Source organism: Falco biarmicus, chromosome 4 (genome assembly GCF_023638135.1).
Source record: "Falco biarmicus isolate bFalBia1 chromosome 4, bFalBia1.pri, whole genome shotgun sequence".
Taxonomy (NCBI): Eukaryota; Metazoa; Chordata; class Aves; order Falconiformes; family Falconidae; genus Falco; species Falco biarmicus.
In genome coordinates this window covers 77,537,016-77,559,419 of record NC_079291.1, presented here as the reverse complement: position 1 = coordinate 77,559,419, position 22,404 = coordinate 77,537,016, and the positions used below count along the sequence as shown (strand labels likewise).

The 22,404-nt window shown below is 39.7% G+C and overlaps 1 protein-coding gene across 1 annotated transcript in view; it reads right to left on the bottom strand.

The window, feature by feature from the left end:
* The window catches only part of BMERB1 (bMERB domain containing 1), a 52,223-nt gene that overhangs the window by 8,815 nt on the left and 21,004 nt on the right, over positions 1 to 22,404 (bottom strand). Inside the window, exon 2 of the mRNA XM_056337213.1 lies at positions 14,605 to 14,728. Within this exon, the coding sequence (XP_056193188.1) occupies positions 14,605 to 14,728 (124 nt within the window). The remainder of the gene's footprint in view (positions 1 to 14,604; positions 14,729 to 22,404) is intronic.

Here is a 22,404-nt window from a genome sequence, read left to right as displayed (position 1 = left end):
TCCCAAAATATAACAGTGACATGCCTCTGATAATAATTTTTATTGTTGACCTCTTTTCCCTGTTTCAGAAGCCACTGTTAATTTTGCTGGGGATCTGTTCTCCCCCCATACATCTATCTTGTAAAACTTACTTTTATTGGGAAGATCATCTTGCTAGCTTCAGGGCTAGCCCATGGTTCTGTGTGTGTTTAGGACACTTGGAGGCAGAGACATTTATACCAATGATTATTCTTACTTGGGCTCCCCATATTATTCATGCTGATCACAGGAAAAGCCTGGTTTACTCTTGAGATCCATCATGCTAAATGGTATTGAAATTACTTTTAACAATTAACAATCTTAAACATTATCCCCTCAGGGAAATCAATATTCAAAGTGTGCTGGGATGTGAGCAAGCCTCACAGCTCCTTATCCATTTGATGTTCGTGTAGTTTGGGTGTCGTTAATATATCTGAGGAAAATGATCATAGTTAACAAAGATGACAGTTTCTTGGCAAGAAGTGTTCAATATTGAACTGCTGTGTTCAGATGGTATCTAGGGGCCAGACCCTCAACTAGGAAGAGAACAGTGAGTTTCTACAAAAGAGATTTCCGTGACTTACAGAGAGAAGAGATTCTTTTTTCTGTATCTGGTAGATTGGGCTTTGTTTTGGGAAGATCTGAAAAATACTAATTAAAATACCTCACTGTACCAGTCTGGCTCCCTGCCCTCCTCGAGGTAATCTCAAATGCTGATGTCACTGCTCTTATCTCAGGATTTTCAGGAATTTAAAATAACACTGGTAGTTATGTTCCAAGCGAGCAAGATCATCAGTGTTCAGTAGTCCCTATAGCCCCTATGCTCAATTTGTGGAAAAGGTACTGTAGTTGCAGTTCCTCCCATTATTTTGACTTCTTTTAAAATCTAACTGCACAGCATATAGCTAGAACTCTCCATATATATTCTTAGCATGTCTTCTTCCTGACACCTAAACTTTGTTTCTCCCTTGTAACCAACAGGAGAGAAGTAAGTGCCTGGCCAAGCACTTAAAAGCTGTAACAGCTCTGTGAAAATCTGAATTCCAAAAGTCATAAGCTAGGTGACTTGTCCAGAGTCCCAGCTCTGTAGGTTAGTGTGTTTTGATGATGGACAAAGTCTAAACCCACCATCTGCACCGATCTCCTTAAGTACATGGAAACATCTTTACTCCCATCTGTGTCAAACAGCCGTTGTGTTTCTGTGGTGCTGATTAGGAGAAAAGCAAAAGCTATGGCTAAATGACTAAAGGAGGGCTATGGGACATGTTCGTAAAAACTATGTGAAGACTTCATCCCTCTGACAATAAAAGCAGGAGGTACAGTGCTTGTAACTATAAAGCACATCACACATCTGCTTAGCAAATAACACTGAATGTAGGGCTAAAATTGCTGTCCTGAGCAAGAGTCAGCTTGTTGCCCTGAGTAAAGCCTGAACTTCCTCCTCAAACTCCTGGGAAAGTTAGTTCTTGGAAGACCATTTGATCTGTACTGGTACTATGGACCTTCCCCTCTTTTCCCCCTTATGCTTTGGTTCTTAAAAGCCCCAGTGGATTTCTCATTTGAAAGCTGGGTAGTCAGCAGGGTTTGAGTGACAGCATATTTGCATTACCATCGGGCCTCTTTAGGAAGTGAAAAGAGCTTTTGGGAACCTTAAAGAAAGCAAGAATCTGCAGAGTAGAGAAAACAAAACTCCTTTGGGTCCCCTAGGCTTCTACAGAGAAGCTGGGAAAACCCATTGCGCCTGATTCTGTAGCATTTTCTCTCCTATATGTCAAACCTATCAGAGTGTGAGACAGACAAGAGAAGTTACACAGGCTATTGTCCGGCTTATTTAAGAGCATTGTTACGCTTCCTGTGCACCCGGTGCTTTTCTCAAAGGAGAAGGGCACAGTCAGGTTGTTGGGTCTGTGCAGAATGCAATGGCTTTTCCCCTGTAGATACAGCATGGCATAGGGTACTGAAATGACACCCCCCAGGCCTGTTTAAGTTATATGCAAAGCTGCTAGATACATTTGCATAAAATCTACAATGTACAAACAATCTTTGCTGACTCTTAGGGACATGGTTTAGTGATGGACTTGGCAGTGCAAGGCTGGTTGGACTCTATTAATCTTAAAGGTTTTTTCCAATCTGAATGATTCCATGATTTTCTGGAATAGATAGTACATTCTTTCCAGTCCCTGTGAAATCATTGTTGATGTTTTAGAAAAAACATCAGTAAAGCAAACAGCAGTTACAATATGTCAGTTTTCCCCCAAAGCTGAGCTTTAAATGTATGCCTAGCAATCTTAAACACATGAGTTATGACTATGATAAAACATTTCTCTTATTAAGAACCCAAATCCATTCCTGGAGTAATTGCAATAGTATTGAACTAGGGATGAATTTTCAGCATGCTTTCATGTATTCCTGACACACTGTCTGCAATTCTGCTTTTCTGTTTCTTGATGGCTTATTGTAAGAAACCGTCTGTATGTTTGGAGATATCACGTAAGCATATATTATTCTTTTCCTCTCTTGGTATTTCAAGCCGTATCATCAAAACCTAAAAGCAGCCTCTCTGTTTGCCCAAAAAAAAGATAAAATAGCTCATAATGAATAAACAGCATGAGCAGAAGATTTTCTAAACGTGTCACAAAATGACAGGAAAATAAGTGGGTCGGAAGACTCTGCAGTGATCTGGCACAGTGACTCAGCCCCAGTACATGTTCTTGTAGCCCAGTTACCAGGGGAAGAATGCTCTGAGCACTGTCATTCCCATAAAATCCACAAGTGAAGTGACAGCATGAGTCACCTCTGCTGTGCACCATCTGGACTGAGGGCGGGCAGGGCAAGGAAACAGAGGAGACCTCCCTTCCCTGTGCCCTGGCAGGTCTCAGACACTATGGAAGACAGTGGCAGGCAGGACTTAAAAAAGAAACAGACACAGAAGTGTTGTGTTTTAATAGAAATTATTACAGAACAGCTACATTTTCCTGTCATCTTTTCAGCTGAGGAAGAAAACAAAATTCCCTAGTGTAAGACCTAGGTATCATCTAGAGCCATGGATGGAAAAAAAGCAAAAATGATAGTAAAAAGCAGTAGGAAAATCACTAAATGCTCACCTTAATGGTCAGCCAAAGAAAAAGAGATGGCCAACATCTGTCGAATGCTTAAGACTTGAGAGTAAGAATTATTAATAACAACTACGTACACATAAAATGTCTTTTTCGTTGATTTCAGGAAGAGCAGGGCAGTTCAGTGTGTCTAGAGAGCTGCTGCTTTTGCGGAATGACTTTCAAAGCTAGAAATAGATCTGTGCTCTCTCTAGCACGTCTGTTAGAGGAGGTCTTAAGATTCTTTTGTTTTCTGTTATTGCATTAAAGTGCTTGAAGTTAAAAAATGAATGTAGAGTGGTTTTGTTGGTTTCCTTCCCTCTCTTCCAAGAGGACTTGCAGACACTTAGGTTATTTTTAGTTCTGTTTTAATATATTCCTGTCCCAGAAGTAAAACGCTTGTAATTGTTAAGAGTTTCTGAAGACTCTGATAGTGTCAGTCTAGGAGATGGCCTAAGAATCAGACATCATGCAAAGTCACGAGTTGACACGATTACATGTATATGGAGAAGGTCTCAATACAGGGATAAGACAATCATCTCCTTGGTGGTGTGACCAATGAACATGCTCAAAAGCAGCCAGTAGTGATGGAGAAATTTGGGTGACTGAAGCAAAGGACTGTGTAGAAATAAAAGAGAATTGCTACAGACTAAGATGGTAATTGGTGTTTTCAAACTGCAGATTCATTAAAATACAGATTGAGGTGGGGAGGAGGGACATCAGTGGAGGCTGCTTTTGGGGACTGCAGGTGTTTAAGGCCTTGCCAAAGCTGTGGGGAATCTTGAAAGGTGAAAATATTCTGACACTAGAAGAAAAAAATAAGTTTATGTATGCCAGTCTTCTACATTTGACTCCATTTTTTCCCTGTCAACTCATCTTAGTTTCTTAAAGCTTATAATTATAAATCTGTGAAATCACAGACAACATTTAATGAATATAGCACACGTTGCCTGAGTCATTACGGAGCGTGTTTATCACCTTGTTATTTAGCTCAGCACTTGGTACTGTTCAGGTTGGAAGACCCAGAGCTGGCTATTAAGATAACAGATTGCTGACCAGCCTGCTTGGCAGGTCAGGTTACAAATCAAAAGTTCTATGATTAACTTTAATTATTAAAATGAGTTTGTCTATTTTTTCATGTTAAAAGTGCTCTCTGATGGAGGAAGAGTGGATAGAAACACTGGACTGCAACTTGCGAAGTAATGTCATTCAGCTGTTGCTTCAGAACAATTGAAGACGGCAGGACTTGAAAATCTCAGTCCTTGGAGGTCATATTTAAGGCATATTTCTCAGCAGTTCAGAACAGTGTCTAAAGAAGCTATTTCTGTTTCATTCTCACTGATACTGTTAAATTCTTTTGAGCCTGGTCATCTCCTCTGCCAGTTATGAAGTTTTACTGTCAAATTCAATAGTAACAAGAGGAGCTTCCTGGAAGTGCCCCACTGTGGAGGGGAATATTTCTCTACATGGCAAAAACTGATGAAGTTAACTTGTCTAAAAACATGCAATAGGGAGGTTAGATTTAAGTTCAGAAGTACCCATTGCAGCAGCATACAGAAGACCGCATGTAAAAATATAGGGCAAACTTATGTGCATGGTTCCTTTAAACTGGTCTGGAAAAAACCAGGTTTTTTGTTATTAGGCAGCAGAAGTAGGAAACTTGGTTTGACTGTGTTGTCTCTAGCAGAATCAATGATAAATTTCCTTCTTAATTTGCCTCCTTATTTGATCTTTTCTTATTTTTCAAACCAGAACAGCAACTATGTACTATCAAAGCTGAAAACCATATAAAGGTATCTGGTATAAAATTAAATATTGACAGTCCGTCCATTTCAAGACTTCTCAATTCACTGTTCAGTCATCACTGATCTATCCTCTCCTATTCATAGCAGAAGGCAAGTGAGAGAGACCACTGAAATACCATAGGTCAAGAGTTACATGTTCTGACAGAGCATCCTCGCCTACAGAAAGATCAACTACGCCAAAGGGTGGGCCAAAGTAACTGTGAGTACTATATATGCATGCTGTATTATGAATATATTATCTTGGATACATTGTCTCATGAAAGACAATTCATTCTACCATCCACTCAGGCAAACCAGACCATAGATATCTAAGAACTGGGAAATAAAAAACAGTTTGGGATTAAAGGCTACATTCAGAAATACAGCGCGAAGTTACTGACCTAAAAATTACTTAAGTCAAAAGATTAAAATACCCAGAGTTGTTCCCTTTTCTGTAAACAATTTGTGACAACCACAACATATATTAAATGAGAAATGCTCATTTAAATAGCATTTTAAAGAAAACTTTTAATTAAATAATTACTTTCTTAGCTGTCCAACAGAGATGATAATGAAAATTTCTCCTTAAAAGGAGGAATTCTTTCCTTTTTCAAGAAACAAACATCTCAACTAACAGGCACTAAGTTCATTAAATACTTTGGTAATGATATGTTTATCATTATACACCACTAAAAAAACGCTTTTCCTTTCTGAGCATTTTAACATAGCATTTTTACTGCCACACAGTTGAAAGTGTAATGTCATATTTTTCTCTGGGGTTGACTGCTGTCAAACAGGGCAAAGGTGATAGCTCTGCAGAGAGATCAAACTGAACCAAAGGCATTTTTCTTCCCTTTTTGATAGCTGGTTTGTATTTATACTTTCAGCTTAAAGTGCAGTCTAGAACTCTGCAATTCTGTCCTGAACTCCTGTTCCTGAGGCTTCCAGGCTCCCATCTGAAAAGCTGAGAGACCCTCACCAGAGCTGGACCTTGCAGGAATTCCCAGTTCTACAGTGGGCATGCTGACATCCTTGAGGCCTCTAGATCCATGGCTAGGATGGGACTAGATCCTAGATTCTAGTCCCCTAGAAATGCTGTCCCTAATCTCAGAAGCCTGAAGCTTTGAGCATCTGACAACTCTCATTACAGAAAGCAGGTTGTGCCATTTCCCATCGTACAATTTCCTGATTATTTCCTCAAGGATGCTGGGTATTTGGAGGTGAGAAACCATTGTAATGTCCTTGGGATGCAAAAGGTGAATGGGGACATACATTCATAGCCACAAATTAATCCTATCTTGCAGAAGAGTGTGTGCCACACCAGGCTATATCAATGGGAGAGCCATGGTACACCTCATAAAGCTGGGCTTGGTATTTTTCCTAATGGTACCTCATCTTATGAAGCTGACAACCTGATGTGTATTTATTGAAAAATATATATCACCACACAATGGCCTCCTTTTCTACAGCATCCCAAAGTGCATCCTGTGTTCCTAGAACAACGTACGATCAGGAAAAAAGAAAGAAGGAATTCACAGTGAGTTATATTGTATTGTTAAGATTATAGAACTGTGAAGGAGAAAAGATTCATTACTCCTTTCTATGAAAAGACAGATCTTACCAGAAAACACTGACAACAATTCTATTAATGACAAAAAATCTGGTTTTGTTGGTGTTATTTCTTTGCACTATAGTAACAGCTAGGTGCCAAACTCAGAAAAAAGTACTAGATGCTGCACACATAAGTAAACATGCTTAACCTTAGAGGAGAGAAAATAGATAATATACAGGACAAAGACAAAATCAAAACTGGCCAAGAAAGCAAGTCAGAACACCTGCTTAGCAATATATAACTAGTGAGTTACCACTGCTATTTACACCTCTGACAGCCTGTTTATCTCTGTACACTCTCCCTCCCTCTCACCCTTATCTAGGGTGATGCTCAGTGTGTGTCACTGTTGCCACACATGGCATTAAGCCATGGAGAAGTCACAGTTGATGCTACAGTTACTAAAAACAGAGATAAAGTATTTGGATGAAAAAGTAATTAAAATTTGAAATGGACTTCATTCATACAAAGACAGCAATCGTTACTGCCTTTTCACACTTCAGAATGGGAACGCTCCACGTAAGCAGGCTTTGTAGTACAGTATTACTTCTTGAGTTTAGCCAGTAATGAGAGACTGCTTATTTCATGTTCCCACTTTGTGTGAGTCTACTAGATTTGCTGCATGCATTCTAAATTAAAACACTGAATTTCTGAGTTGATTTATTGAAGGTTATCATCACCAAAGGATTTAACTTCTCACTTCTGCAGTTCTTGGATAGCTTGATGTTGCTTCACTTTGCAGTGGTTGTGTAAAGCGAGGCAATCAGCAAATATACCTTTTTGTACTTCAAAATACCAATCTGCTGTGCATACTGCAAAGGACATAAAGGTCAGAATCCTATCTGACCTCTGTTGGTGTGGTGTTGTTCTTAGGAGGAATGTGGACTATAATTTTTTCTCCACGATGAATTTGTCCTAAATTTGAGATTCTACCATTATGTCCAGTACCCTACAGAATGACTGTTACTGACTATCCCACCTTTACTACTGCTAGCAATGGATACATCGATATCATAGCAACAAAAGAGACATTTATGGGGCTTTTTTGCAAAGTGGGAAAAGGGTAAAGTTTGAAAAGGCAAGTAAAGAAAAAGTAAGCCTGATTGGAAGAACGAAAAAAACCCCAAAAACAAACCAGGGTTAATTATGTACTCTGGACAGCTAATGAAGCTGTGGGACTGCTAGTATAATACCAGGGCAAAGTCAAGTTGCAGCAAACTTATTTACATAAAAGGTAAAAAATTGTTCCTGGGATTGCAAGTAAGCAAACATAATAGTGTCAAATGGTTTAAAAACTTGAATGGATCCATGGAGAATTTGGATGATGTAGATCTTATGAGCACTCTGGAGACGAGGGAGTCATCTAATCATGTGTAGTGGGAGTGTACCAAGACAATGACCGATTTTTAATTCTGCTAAGTCAATGTGAAGGTGAATTTGGCTTTTTCACAGTATTAGTTTAGCAATGTAATAACCACACAGACATTAAGCAAATACTGTGTGTTATAATTTTACAGATCAAACAAGTTTCATGAGGTAAGTAAAGCTGTTTTCAACAATTGCCTAAAGCAACCTAATAGGTCTTACTATTTAATATCTTATATTCCCTACACATACAGTTGCCATTCAGTATCATCTACATGGCAGAAATAACCACTCCCAAGACAGCTATCACAGGTGGAAGCAACTTCCACAGTTTTAGTTCAAGGTCATCCAATATAGCTGGCTTCAACTTTTGCTTTCCATCTGGAAAGCCAGCAGTAACAGGTACTGGCAGATTTCCCAAGGAGCATGTTTCATGATGACAGCGAATGCTATAAGAACTCCATGCCTTTTCCATTCACAGGCACAAGCAGTAACCGTGGGTGATAAGATCTCACCTATACTATTAATATTTACTGGGTCAGAATATGCTAATTCATTTTAAAATGCGTGAATTTTGCACTACAAGTGATTTTGAGGTTCAGTTTTGATCGGTTCCTATATCATATAGAGGTCTCAGGTTTTGCTGCCTGTTTCCTCTGTCAGCTAAATGGAGCTAACTCATGCATTATCCATTTTTACAAGTCTTTCTCAGCACAGTAGATTTCCATGCCTCCCAGTGATATGAATCCTAAACTGCTTCTGAAGCCACACGCAAGTATCCATAGCAGTAACACATCCAATGTGCAATGAAGAGGATGCTGCCTGAGCAATTCCCTCAGCTTTTGGGTCTGTTATCTCACCAGGAAAAAGAAAAAGGAAGTGGGACAGGAGAATTAGAGATGGAGAGAGTGTGCTTGTTCTGAAGTGGTATGTTTGCTTTCTTTAATAGCAAAGACAGATTGAAAATTTACAGTTTGACCCAAAACTCTTTTTATAGAGAACATTTTAAGAAATGAGCTGAGAATCCTGAGAAGCAAATGAGGGGGAATGCTGGCTAGCTATAAACTGATGCTTTTCCATATGTACTGTCTCCTTCATATCAATATGTGCCGAGTCCTTAGCTTTTCTGAAAATAAACCCAGAAGAGCTGGAGATAGCATATGATGGCTTTAAGCTATATTTTCATTTCCTGGCTAGGCTGAAGATGGTCACAACAGCTCCTGCCATGATTTTATGAAATTTCAGAGTATCATTAACATAGAAGGAGAGATGCTACAAATTGCTACATATTGCTACACATAGCCACAATTGCTACATAACCTTGACATATCCTGAGGAGGTCCATCCTAGGCACTAAGTGAGCCCGGGTCTTGTGACAAAAATAAGATTTGATAATGTAATTACAGAGCAAATAACAGTACATCTGCTGTGCTGTGACTATGGTTGCCTGAGCTAAAATGTGATTGCACAGCATAAATTGTGGCATTACCTAATCGAGGAAGGCTTGATTTTATAATCTGAAAATTGGTTCCATGTAAACTTTAGGTAATTCTTCATAGCAAGCAGGAAGTCAGCTGGAAATAGTATGGACTTCCTGGATATGAAGAGTACAGCTGTCTTCAGCTGCCCTCCTTTTCAAAGGAGGAAATAACATTATGGAGCAAAGGCTTACAAAGGCTAGTATCTGACTTACAATTTGCACCCAGGAAAGATCATGACCTCTTAATCAATTGCTTCAGCTGATTTTGCTTTCTTTATTTCTTTGTATCAATAAAAAGAAAAACAAGAATTATCAGAAAGCTGGCCTCTCTTAAAGTATACACTACAAGGTGAACTATTTCACTGTGGTATGTAGTAAAATACGTACAAAAAGTTCAGCTGCTTCCCTTGCTTTTCAAATAGAAAGATTTCAGGGGAGAGGCTAAGACCATGCTGTCACACATTTAATTTTATTGAGCTTCACTCAGGAAATTGTGTTTTGCAATAAAGAAGACTCATAAATTTGAAAACCAGATATGTCAATTGGAGTTTCCTGTATTGTTATGGTTTTGCTTCACTTCAGAGTTCCACAGTTACACTGTTTAAATATGTATTTGTCTTTAAGTGCTTTAGTTTTTAATTACTGAAATGAGGTCTCACATTAATGTTTAGTACACCAGTAAGGAATTTCCACTTCCATCTGCAAGGCAGAGACAAAAGAGAGTGCAAAGGACTACAAAGCAGTACAAAAGAGAAAAAACACGTTTTGAAACTGTACAGATATTTGTGGTTTTCACTTAAAAATTTTTGGCATTTCATTTTTAAAGAGGGTAAATCTTGTTTGCATTGTTCTCAATGAATGTTCACTACTTCTGTATTTTGGGGAGGTTTTTCTTTAACACAGTGATAGGCGGACTACAGAAATACCTATATTTGTCTGAGAGCAAATATAGTTATTCTCCTTCAATAGTAAATTCTCGGTCTGTCACTAAACAGTACATATTGCTCTGTAGGACTGCGGACACAGAATTTGTGGGCCTGGTACAGAGATGCAATTGCAGTACCTTCTTACAGAGACCTTCTGAATTTTAAGGTAATTTTGATGGATATTGGTACATATCTGACTTGTCCACCAGTTAGGAATGATGCAATTTCTGGAATCTGTCAGTAGTTGTCTGCCAGACCGTTTAATTTTCAGAGCTGTGCCCTGTGAACTGTGCTGAGCGCAGGCTGGAACCCGGGTGTGTGGCCTTTCTGGGTGCTACACTCAGGGTGATCTGAGCAGTGAGTGTGTTTACTGAAGGACAGGTGGAAGACACATATATTTAACAGCCCTGCATCCAAGTACCTCCCAGTTTTCTGGAAGACCTCCTGGGACAGACTCACCAGTGCCCCTGTGCAGAGTGAGGGGCATCGGAGGTAGTCACTAGGAAAACATAGGTTTTTGGGGGTCTTAGCTGGCAGCCCACGACCCTTTATGTCACGTAGCCCAGCAGACAACAAGGGGTGTGCACAGAGTTTGTGAAGAAGGAAAAAAATTCCTCAGAGCCGTTGCAAGAGGAGGGTGTCAGGGGAAGGATGGCCACAGTGGCCCCACAGACAGGGTAGCCATTTCGTATTGTGTGGCTGAGCTGCTACAGAGTGGCAGCCATTTTGTTTCATGGCAGCAGAGCTCATTTCACCTGTGAGGGCAAGCAATTAGCATTGTCTTGCATGGGTCTGCAGTGGAAGGGCCCTTATGAAGGACCCTCTCTAAACTTTAAAAAGAAAGTGTGCCGCTTACTGAAGGAATTTTTGCTGCTCTTTCCCTTCTTCAACCAGAATCATAAACCCGCAGGTGGGTGAGGTCTCTTATCTGGTGACTGACTTCAATATCACGTGAGTTACTATTCCCGACTGGGTCTCCAAATCCCTTTCTATGGGTGGGAAATTTCTTCCTGAGATTAACCTTCCTGCTGATGGCCCAGAGTGATGATCATGAGTAATTTTAATATCCAGTACAGCACAAAGCAACTTGCTTATTCACAGTGTGACTGTTGCAAAGAAGTGGGGGGAAATTCATAAACTAAAAAAAAAAAAAAAAAAAGCGTTGATGTTTTACCTCAATACTTAATCACTGAAATGTATGTGACATTTATTCAAATATAATTGAAATTTTCCTCAGTTTTGAAAACTGAAAAGCTGTGTCTGTGGGATCAACAGTATGTTTGATAGACACAGGCTAACAGATGAGACACAGAGTCTACTTGGATATGTATGAGAAAAACATCCCACATATTTTTATATGGTTTTTGAACACTGCTCTGTACCACTTTTTAAGTCTAATACTACTCAATTATTTTATTTTTTAGTTTAATCCCACTGCCTGATTCTCAAATACTTTAAGACTTGTCTTGAAATAATGATGATGATTAAGTGTCTGGCTTTTATTTCTTCACCATCCCACTTTTTCTTTCACCCTTACAAGGGTGACTCTTCTAAAGCTTTTAGTGATGATGAACTGTTCAGTGAAGATTCTATTTAGATATTGAAGTGTTACCAACTGTGAGTACTGTACTATAACATTTGTGTAGTGATGTAGGAGCAACATATTTCATTTTATCGCTTTTGTTGTCCTACAGACTTTATTAGTCATTGGTGTTACTTTGTTCAGTAGGGAGAGGGAATATGAACCTCATAGTATTGCTATGGTGAAAATAAGGCCTCAATGCCTTAACTTTTAAAGCAAGGAAAGTTGTCTGTATGTTTTGCTGAAGACTCCCTCATGTAGAGTTAACGTCACTTGAAGAGAGACACATGCTATATACGTCACAGCTGAGAAACTGCCTGAAAGAATATTACATTATCAACAATCTCACACATCATCAGAAAAAGTTTTCACTGTTTCACACACAAGTGTGAAAAATGCAAACCAACTCCAGGCCCCCTGAGCATCCAGACCTTGCTAGGTGTTTTTTTCAGTTGGGTTTGTTTTTCAGAGGGTTTTGTTGGATTTTTTTTTTTTGTACTGGCTGATACGCTAACATGGAGCAGTTCTCTGCCAAATGCCCTTATTTTATAGCTAGTGCATTTGTTTGGGCAAAATGTTGACATAACAGTTAAAGACAACACATGTTATTGCAGAGCTGTCTCAAACATCAGTAATGGTGAGTTTTATTATTATCCCACCTCAATCTTCTTTGTGCAGCTTCTTCAAGGAAAACAGTAATTTAAATTAGTAGTCTTAAAGCAAGTTCCTTCCATGGATTAAACCTGTATCACTCTGACAGGGGAAGAGCTTGCTCTGATTTCCACCAGCAACAGGTCTAGCTTGCAGTGTTTTGTTTTCTTATTCTTGACTGTGAATACCGTTAAAATAAGTGTCTGTGCTCTGAAGAGCTGTGGTAGTTGCTGGTGTGTGTAAGTGAAGCTGACAAGGCTGTATGCCTCCAACAGGAGGGAACCATGGCCAGCAGTAGGGCTGGTGATACACGCAGAGCACAAACCCTCTAGTTTATTTCCTTTGGTCGTTTTTGTGGGATTTTTTGGCAGTGGCAGAGACCTCAGTCCCTCTTGCTGATAACAGTGGCAGCAGCAACCAGCTTGGCTTTCCATGACTTAGAAGAGACAAAAAAGTGGGGCCATCTCTGGCAGTTGCTGCCTCTGTCACCTGCCTGCTTTGCTAATAGCTAGGGGCCAAACTTAATGGAGTCTTCGGTGCTCAGAAGAGCTTTCCTCACTCAGACAGTGAACAGCTGGGGAGTGCTCTTGGGTAGCTCTAGGCAGAGTGTGTTTGGATGACATCTAATGCAGGAAGAGTACTGTTGCACAGTATGAATGTCAGTTATATTCCCTTTTCAATAAGCAAGCTCCTCCGTGTTAAATTCCTTATTCAAACACCTGCTAGGCAATACAGAGTAAAGAGTGTGATGAGTATAAGCATGGGGGAAATGAACAGACTGGATACAAGAACAAACAGAACAAGTGATGAACGTGCAAAACAATGACAAGCAGATGTCCACCATGGCTCTTATTCACTGAGACAGTTTATTTCAGTGCTTTGTTTGATATAGAAAATGTCAAGAAAAGTGCAGGGTTCAGTGATGAGGCTTCTTCCAGATAAACTTTCTGTACAAGCCAATAACCAAGTAAGTATTTGACTACCAGAAGCGGGTGTGACAAAACCTTTCCTGTTTACTTTACTTGTACCACTACAGCAGCATCAAAAGTCAGTGTCACTATTACTAGTCCTTATTTCCAAAGATGTCTAAGCAGTGATTCTGGGCTGAAGTCTTCTGGGATAACACTCAGATGCAGATGTCTGTGCTGTTTGAGGATGAGGCTTTCAACTTCTGGCAGTGCATGTCAGGGCACTGAAATTAACCTCCAGGTGTAAGGGTTAAAGTACCAGTCCTACCTTTGTACTTTAAAGGGAGAAGAGAACAAGTGAGTTTTTTCAGGCTATTGTAGCTTCATTAATGCCAAGGGTCTGGGTTCAAGCAGATTTTAGGTCTACTGAAGTTCTTGGCCTGTCAGCATAGGCATTAGTTTCCCACCCAAGGTACTCACAGACAGATGGGACTTCGAAATAATATATATACTCCTTATTAATAAAAGTCCTGGTCTTCTAAATCCAGTGATTTAGGAATATAAACCACATTGACTTCGTCATCAGAACTGGATTAATATTCGTGAACCTTCAGCAAGGCTCCTATGCCTGACCCTTTGACAGTTTTGAAAACCTTTCTTGGAGTATTACTATTTAATTTGCTACATCAAAATATTTTTTCTGTTCGTAACTTAATGGCTTCCATTTAACAAATGTCAAATCTTGGCTGCTCTTAGTCCAGAACACAGCATGCTCTCTTGTGACATGAACTAAGACCACTAATGAAGCAAGGAATAAAGCCTGAATTAGGTTAGACTGTGGAAGCTCCCTACCTGTTGCTGTTTTCTTTAGACAAATATCCTTCCCACAGAAGAGTGATGTCAGGTATAAAAATGTGCTCTGTAGACACGTACTTTGCTAAAGTTTCCTTTTGTAAGTAATAGATACCTTTTATGTCTTCTGCAAATCATGCTGAATAAAAAAGGTAATTTCCTTTGCAACTACAAAAATAATTTCCCAATGGCATTTTGCAAGCATTCACCTAACAGCGATGCTCTTTATCTTTCTTCCTTTTAAAATGTCAAGCAGATAAAAGTCTTCTAAATAGCATTCTTTCCTATTTTGATTAATTTTGCATAGTGTTTTCCCAGAAGCATTGATACTTACATAAACCTGAGTTCTGATTCTCTTCTGACTAAGACTTCCCGAAGTCTCTGGATCTTTGCCATTTCAAGCTCAATTTCCTCAGGCATCATTGTTGTTTCAGCCATTGAAATGATGTCAAGTTGATCTGTGTGTGAAAGCAGAGAAAATGAATTAAGCTAGTCAAACTGTTTAATGGGTTTCCTTAGGAATGTAAATTTAATCACAGAGCTATCTGATGGGGTAATTAATGCAAGTAGTAATGCTACATTGACTGGTTTTTCTAGTGTTTTGCTTATTACTTTCAATATAACTATTTTGAAGTGAAAGAATCCCTAAGCCAGTGCCATATATTTTGTTAGTCAATCTATCATACCTCTAAGGAATCCCAGCCCAGTATGTAACTACAGCTACTGTTTCTTAATTGATACCACTGCAAACTTTGAAAGAACAGCCATAGACTGCTACAAAACTCACTCAGAGCAATTACTTCCAATTCTGAAGGCTCCTATCTTGGTTCAAGTGCTGGCAATGTAAACTGATGATGGTTTCCCATCTTTAATTCTCATAGCTCTTCATGCTATTCCACCATCTCAGCTTGACTAACAGCTAAAGCCCAGACCCACTAGAGAGGAGCCAAGGATGTGATTAGAAATGACTTAGGGCCTAACTCCTCGAGGGGCTGAGTGTTTCTCACTAGAGCACTGAAATTAGTTGAGGAGGAAATAAACGCCACTTCACAGTAATTACTTGGCAACTGTTAAGGCCAGGATCCTTCTATGATTATTTCTCTATAATTGATGTATCACTACTTCTAATTCAGGGAGAAACAGGGCTATGAACTGTATTCATTGAAGGCAGAAGGAACCAATTTATAGAAGGTGGATTTGGGAAGGAGCAACTTGGCCTCTGGAAAGCCTTATTCCAAGGGTTCACCATACTTGGCCTTCATTTTGAACAACAATTTAGAGACTAAAAAATAGAGTGCCTGCATGTTTGGTACCCAAATGGAGACATATTCCTGAAAGCAGGCCTGTTTCAGCTGTATTGGTTTAAAAAAAGGAAAATTGAGAGGTCAAAAGGTACTCAAGCATGATTATGCAGGAAACAGGAGACAAAAAGCATCAGGAAAAACAGCTGTCCAATTAATTGGAGATGAATTCCGAAGTCCCCCATGACAGACTAAGCACAAACAGCTGAGAAGAATTTCTGACAGAAACTTGGAGTAGGAATTAAAAGATCTCAACAAACAGCCCTTGCATGAGCTTAGTTCACAAACACCTGTTGTCTCAAAATGGCAACAAAGAAATTCTATAGTATATAAAGAAAAAAATAGGAAAATATATATCTTTTTAAAGTTATCCTGATAGTATTGTCTGCAAGTTTTGGCTTCAATTCATAATGAAGAAAGTGGGTAAATAAATATTAAAAATCACTATTTTTTTCCAAGATAACAGAATCTTGAAAGAAAAAATTGAGGCAGATTTTTAAATGTCCCTCAGGAGAGAACATTTCTCAGTAGTTGTTTTTAAAACTCAAATTGCGAAACTGGTTGGTAAAGTAAGGCTATCATGTGTCTGAAGACACAACTGCCACCTGTAGAAGATGGATCTTCCTATTAGAAATCATTGCGTTTGTTGGGGTGTATTTAGTTGAGGTATAGCCTAGATGTCCGGCTGCACAGGGTAAAGTACATGAGTCTTCTGCAATCCCAGCCACTAAGTTAGATGTTGAAATAGAACCTAAAAACCTTGGAAACTCTAGATCTGTTTGAGGAAGTCTGAACACCACTGAAAATACCTTAGGGGCTGGCCCCACCCTTTCCCTCCCCTCACACCCTTACCTGGGGGTGTGGGAATGAGGAGCCATAGCAAAATCTTGAACCTATTTGCAGAGTACACGTGCTGTGCTACCACTAACAGATGGGCAGAATTATAATTTAATATTCACTAGGTGTTTATCAGACATCAGTCAAAAGAAACTAGAACAAAGGTTCTGTAAGTATAATTTTGCCTCTTGGTGCTTTTTGGGGTTGCGGAGTTATTTTAACTGCTTACAGCATAATTGGCTTTGGTGCAAATTTATTTTCCAAAATATTAAGTAAGAGATAGTAAGTTATTCTGATGCTACTGTGAATTAAAGCCAATAATACTGGTAATTAGAAAGATAAGCCACAAATACATTACACATACATACTTATTTTAAAATAAGTTCTCAAGAGCTCAGAAAACAGGAAAACAACCTCTAACTATCTTATTTCCACTCTCCAACTCTAGCTGTAAATGCCCCAGTGTTACCCCTTGGATCAGATCAGCTGTCATACTGTGATTTCAATAATTCAGGAGGGGAATTGTGAACAAGCCTTATGCCCTCAGTACGTGCTTGAAGCCAACACAAAAATTAGTGTGGCAAGCAATAGTCTAGTCTGACCTCTTGCAGAACAGTCACAGAATCTCCTTCACATCCCACTCAATGTGTGCTTGAACCAGAAAAAAATATTTTTGAGAGCTACCCAAAATTATGCAATGTTTTCAAAAGAATCAAAAATATAAGCAAGGCACCACAAGTTTCAAAGTAGAGGAAAATAAATATAGAAACCGTAAGAAACTAGTTTGCAACTTGTCTGCAAATTTAGAAATGTAGCTAGAATAATAGAGATATATGGAGTGGTTTAGTTTATCTTCATAGCAGTGCAAGTGCTGTGAACATACTGTAAGGAGATTAATTCTCATGGAGATCTCAAACCAGAAGGTGTATTGACAAGAGCTGGATTAAGGGAACTTTGACAGGAAAAACCAGACCAGGCAGTTGAAATGGGAAGAAATTTGAAGGTGAGGATACAGAGTAAACTGAATATGTAGACACCGTGGTCCTTGAAGAGATTAAAAGCCAGTTCTAGAGGGGTAGGCATAGTCTTCCATGGAGAAGGAACAGAAGTCAATCCATACTTTATACACATTCATCTGTGCACTATTAAGGAATGATACCATTTCTGCACTGAATCTCCAGCTTTTCTAAACCTCCCTTCCTAACAGGTAAAGACCAAGTAGCTCCTTTGACAGCTGACAATTCTTTTTATATAGCTGAGTCCATAGATCTCATAAACCCAAAACAGCTGCACTATACCACGCACTTTAGCCCCCTCTTCAGAGTATGCATTTTTAAGGCAAGCTTTGAGGGAAAAGGCACAATTAGAACACTGTATTTCCCAAAAATCCTGAAATAGCAGAGCACAAGTGTGAGAACAGTCTAGAAATACAAGCCTCTGAAGAGGCCACAGGTCAGGATTCCCACCTCACACCTTCACCATTGTGATGCTTACAAATCACCAACCTATTCATGTCTGAATTTCTCTTCTAATATTGTGGATAACTGTTTGGCCTACCTGGCAGCAGTTATGCTAAAGGATAATTAATTATTTTTCATAAAATGGTTTGAGCTTCTGGGACGTAAACTACTTGGGAAAGAATATGTTAACATTATTAAGCCTTTGAGTAATGCTCTATCTCTGTCCCAGTGACAAATGACACCTTTAGTGCTTTGAGACATGATTCTGAACAGTTTCACACAGGAGTCTCTTACCTTTTCATAAAAGAAAGAAGAAAGGTTTCATTTTAGTTAAAGCAGGCATGCATTAGGCAACTGTTTTTTAGCATATATTGTTATTAAGCTCTGTTTCTGGTAGTAAACCAAAATTCATGAAGAAAAAGTGGAGATGACACAGATTAGTCACAGCCAGTGACAGGATGAAGCTATTGTGTCTGCTTTACAAGCTCCAGGATAATTTTCAGTGACCAAGAAATAAGTAAAATATTATTACTGTATGCACAAAAATATTTTATCATTAAAACAATGACTAGATAGATGTAAAATTATCGAGCTTTTACATATAATGAGAGGGACTGAAGAGGTAAACCTGAAGCTATTTATACATATTTTTGCCTTAACTTAAATGCAGACTGGTGTAATTAAACTGGATATTAGCTGAACGATCACATTTTATCTTCAGTTTGCCAACCAGAAATGGAATGTTAGCCACCTGTGATGAAAAGCAACAACAACAAAAATAAAATGCCTATTAAGTCAGTATGTGCAAAGAAAACTTTAAAAGAAGCCTGAAGTGATACAATGAGAAATGGGAGAATGCATTAGACCTGGCGTCAATAGTTTCAGACAAATTGGTAAGGAATGCTGTAAGGAAAAACTAATTATCAGCAAAATCCTGCTGCTGTCACTTGATGTGAGCATTTTGTTCACTGAGAAGCTCATTGTGCTCTATAACCTTTAGCTGGTTTAATTCTAATTTGAGGGTTTTGTTGTCGCCATCTTTGTCAAAGACAGGGCATGGAGGTGAGGTGTATCAGTAACACAAAAGGTCCCAAACCTACGTGTAGGAACCCAAACCTGTGTCATTCTTATTCTGGTGGTATGCACATACTGAATAGCAATTGGACCTCTATTCCATGAACACCTAAAGCAGCAGGCAGGTAATTTGCAGTCTAGAGGCAGTAAGAGCTGAGTGCTGAATTGCTTACAGATACATAGCAGGTGTGTGCCAGAGCCAGTAGAAATTGTGCTGGATCACAGTGTCTCTTTGACATTGTTTATCCTTTTTCTTGCTTGTGAATCTGTTGCTGTTTGGAAACTATTGGTTACTCAGCCTTCAAGAGTCACCTCAGTCATTTAGCAACAGAAATGCTTCAGCATAGGTAAGGGTAATGACCCAGCTACTCTGCCACTTTTTTTTCATCTTTGACATGGATGGACCATCTTGAACGAGACTCTGTGTTTAATCCATGACTGCTGAGAGCTCTTTAAAGCATTGCAGTACAAATCAGCTGCATGGCTTCTCTAACGTGGATAACGTTCAGCAATAAACGAGGCTGCTCAGCTCACTCAATTACAGTGCTTCAGTTGGAAATTATTTTAAGTCATTGTTAGACTGGATTTAAACTGAGCAATTTGAGGCCTATTTCCGCTCCCTTAAATTGTCCAATAATAAGATAGTCCTTGTCAAAATACTGTTAATGGCTAAGTTTTGTTCCACATCTGGGTCAGCGTTTTTTGGGCTTTCTCAAGAATTCTGTGAAATTGATCCTTTTTCACTTAAGTATATTAAATGTTAATAGAGCGTGGTGTAGCAAGTGCACTCTTACTGCTGTTTCAGGTATCAAAATCAAGATTTTCAAGACCACTGTTAGTTGATGAGCCAAAGCAGAACTAAGCACAGGTTAGAGATGGGTGAAGAGAGACCAGATGGTGCAACTTAAAAACATCATACTGGGTAGAAATTGAAATAGTTGCATGAGGTAGAAAACTAAATAGTGATAGTACAAAATATTCCAGATAAAAGATGTTCATGTGAAAAGAATCACATCATTCCTGCAGTTTGTCACTAGCTTGTCACCTGGCGGCACGAATGACTAGTCTTGTAGCCAGGCCTTTTACTATACCTTTTACCATTGCCTCAAATGTATTCAGAGGCCTAGAGTTGTTTGGTTTTTTTTTCTCTTTGATTTAACCCATCTGGAGGAGCGGGCCAACCTGTGCAGAAAAAACCTACATCTAATTGCTTATTCCTAATCTAGCCTGCTGCAGCATTCTACTACTGTGAATCCTAACGATTAAATTTGGCATGTGTGTGGAATAGTATTTATTCAATGTTTTATGCTGGAATTACCATATAAATATAGCTAATAGCTAAGCGCAATACAAGCAGCTGCAATGTTTTTTGTTCCTGGCTTCCCTAACAGGCAGGCAACATTGTCCAATTTGGAATGGGTAGAGTGGGGGAAAGGGGGAAGGTGGCACAGGATAGTACCAGTGTGGAAGTGACCTGACTGTCATGGTGCTGAGCACATCCCACCACTCCTGCTCATTTGACTACCTGAGTTGTTTTGAACATGCTGCAGGTGTCTGGCTTTGAGAAGCCTCGGCAGAGTCTCCCCCTCCTTTCGTTCAGAAGCAGATTTCAAGCTGAGACACTGGCCCTTGGTCCTTGTTCCCCGGCCCCAGGGACCTGGATGTGACTTCACGCTTGAGCTTGGGCCTGCCTTGTACTAGGGATTTGCCTGGAGATCTGGAGTATGGCTGACAGGCTGACCATGGTTGTTGTCACCAGACCTGCTCTGCTTTCCTTGCTCAGGTACCATTGGGGCGTGCTCTTACCACTGAGGACACTGTCCCCGCCCCTGCCAGCCTTGTTATAACTCTCAGCACAGGGCTTGCTTTCCTTTCAGAGCTGCCAGCCCTTCTTGTACCCAACGCTGATTCTCCACCAACGCTGATACTCCTCATGACTGCAGTGAACCCTGGACAAATGCTCACTTCATCAGGATTTCCCTTTCTTACTTTTGATGATTTCTGGAGAAATTCCAAAGGAATCTGCATATATAAATACAGACTGGGGGAACCAGTACATTTGTTTTGAAAGCAGTGCACAGGCATATTACCTGCTTCTATGTGCATTACATAAACTCAGTGCTTCACATTCTCTCTTTCCATGAAAAATGCTATGAGTATTTTTGTACTGGCTATGAGTCCCAATGTCTCCGAGATAGAAGCTGCTCTGCATGGGTATGAGGAATCAGTCCTCATCCTTCCGCAGAGTACAGTCCACAGGCCACTGCAGGGGGTTCTTCCCTCTGCTTGTCAATTGGCCCTCCTGTCTCATCTCTGGCACTGAAAACAGGCTAGTGATAACAGCCAATTTAGTAAAAGTTGGAATCGTGCTGCTGGTTGTACTAGGCCTCGGTAACCACCTAATAGGCTACACTGAGGCAACAGGAGTGCACAAACCTGACAAGTCATAACACTAGGAAAAAAGTCATCTCTAAAGACAATAGTGATGTGCAGAGGCTTTTACTGGAGGAGCAAAAAGCTAAAGTTCTACTCCCCTTAGATGTGCTGCAGTTCTCAGTGTCACTTTGCTTCCACTGCTGAATACAGGAGATGACATAGTTGAATTTTGCTTCTAGCAGGAAGCTTTTTTTTTTTTTTCTTTTCTTACTGTGCCTGTTTTTGAATCCCTATTAATACTTTTCCATGGGTTGAACAACACAGTTCATTATTTTGGAATTACTGGCCTGTAGAGCCATGAAACACACTTTGAGCTGACACAAAGTAAGCACATATACTTCACAGGTGGCTAGATGTGCTTTGTCCCTGCAAGTAATGGTGGCCAGAAACTTTCTGACAAAACAGACTGCTAGAAAATGCCAGAGAAGTGACATTCAGAGTATTTGGGAGATAACATGTTGGATTCAGTACATCTACTATGAAGACAAAAGGAATGCCTCTGTGTAAAGAGCCTGGTTTCCTGTCAGTGCATGAGGATCCAGAGCAGCCTTGCAGTTCTGGAGATGTTGCATTCTCCATAAAACCCTGAAAGCCAAAGTTGCAACTGAAGCACAGCTCCCAGGTGCACAGGAGGTAATCTTGGAGCCCTGAAATACTGGCTTGAACTAGGCATCAAAGCTTCCAATATTTTTGCCAGACAGCGGGGCACCTAGAAATCCCAAAGCTGTTTTTTCACATGCTCCATGTCTCAGGGTAAACTTCTGGGCTGGTTGATTCCTCTTACAGCTTGGCTTTGCCACAGGCACCTGTGAAATCTGGCATCTCTAGGGAACCCCTTTGGCAGGAAGGAACCAGAGATGCATACTGAAAGCTGATTAAATGCCAGGATTTCAGGGAATGTCACAGTCACCAAGTATCTCTGCTTCTGAACAGTCATTTGGGGAAGGAGAAAAAGAAAAATGGGGAATTTTTCTGATTTATGGAGAACTGTGGTGCATCTATGCTTCCAGTAAACCCGAAATACAA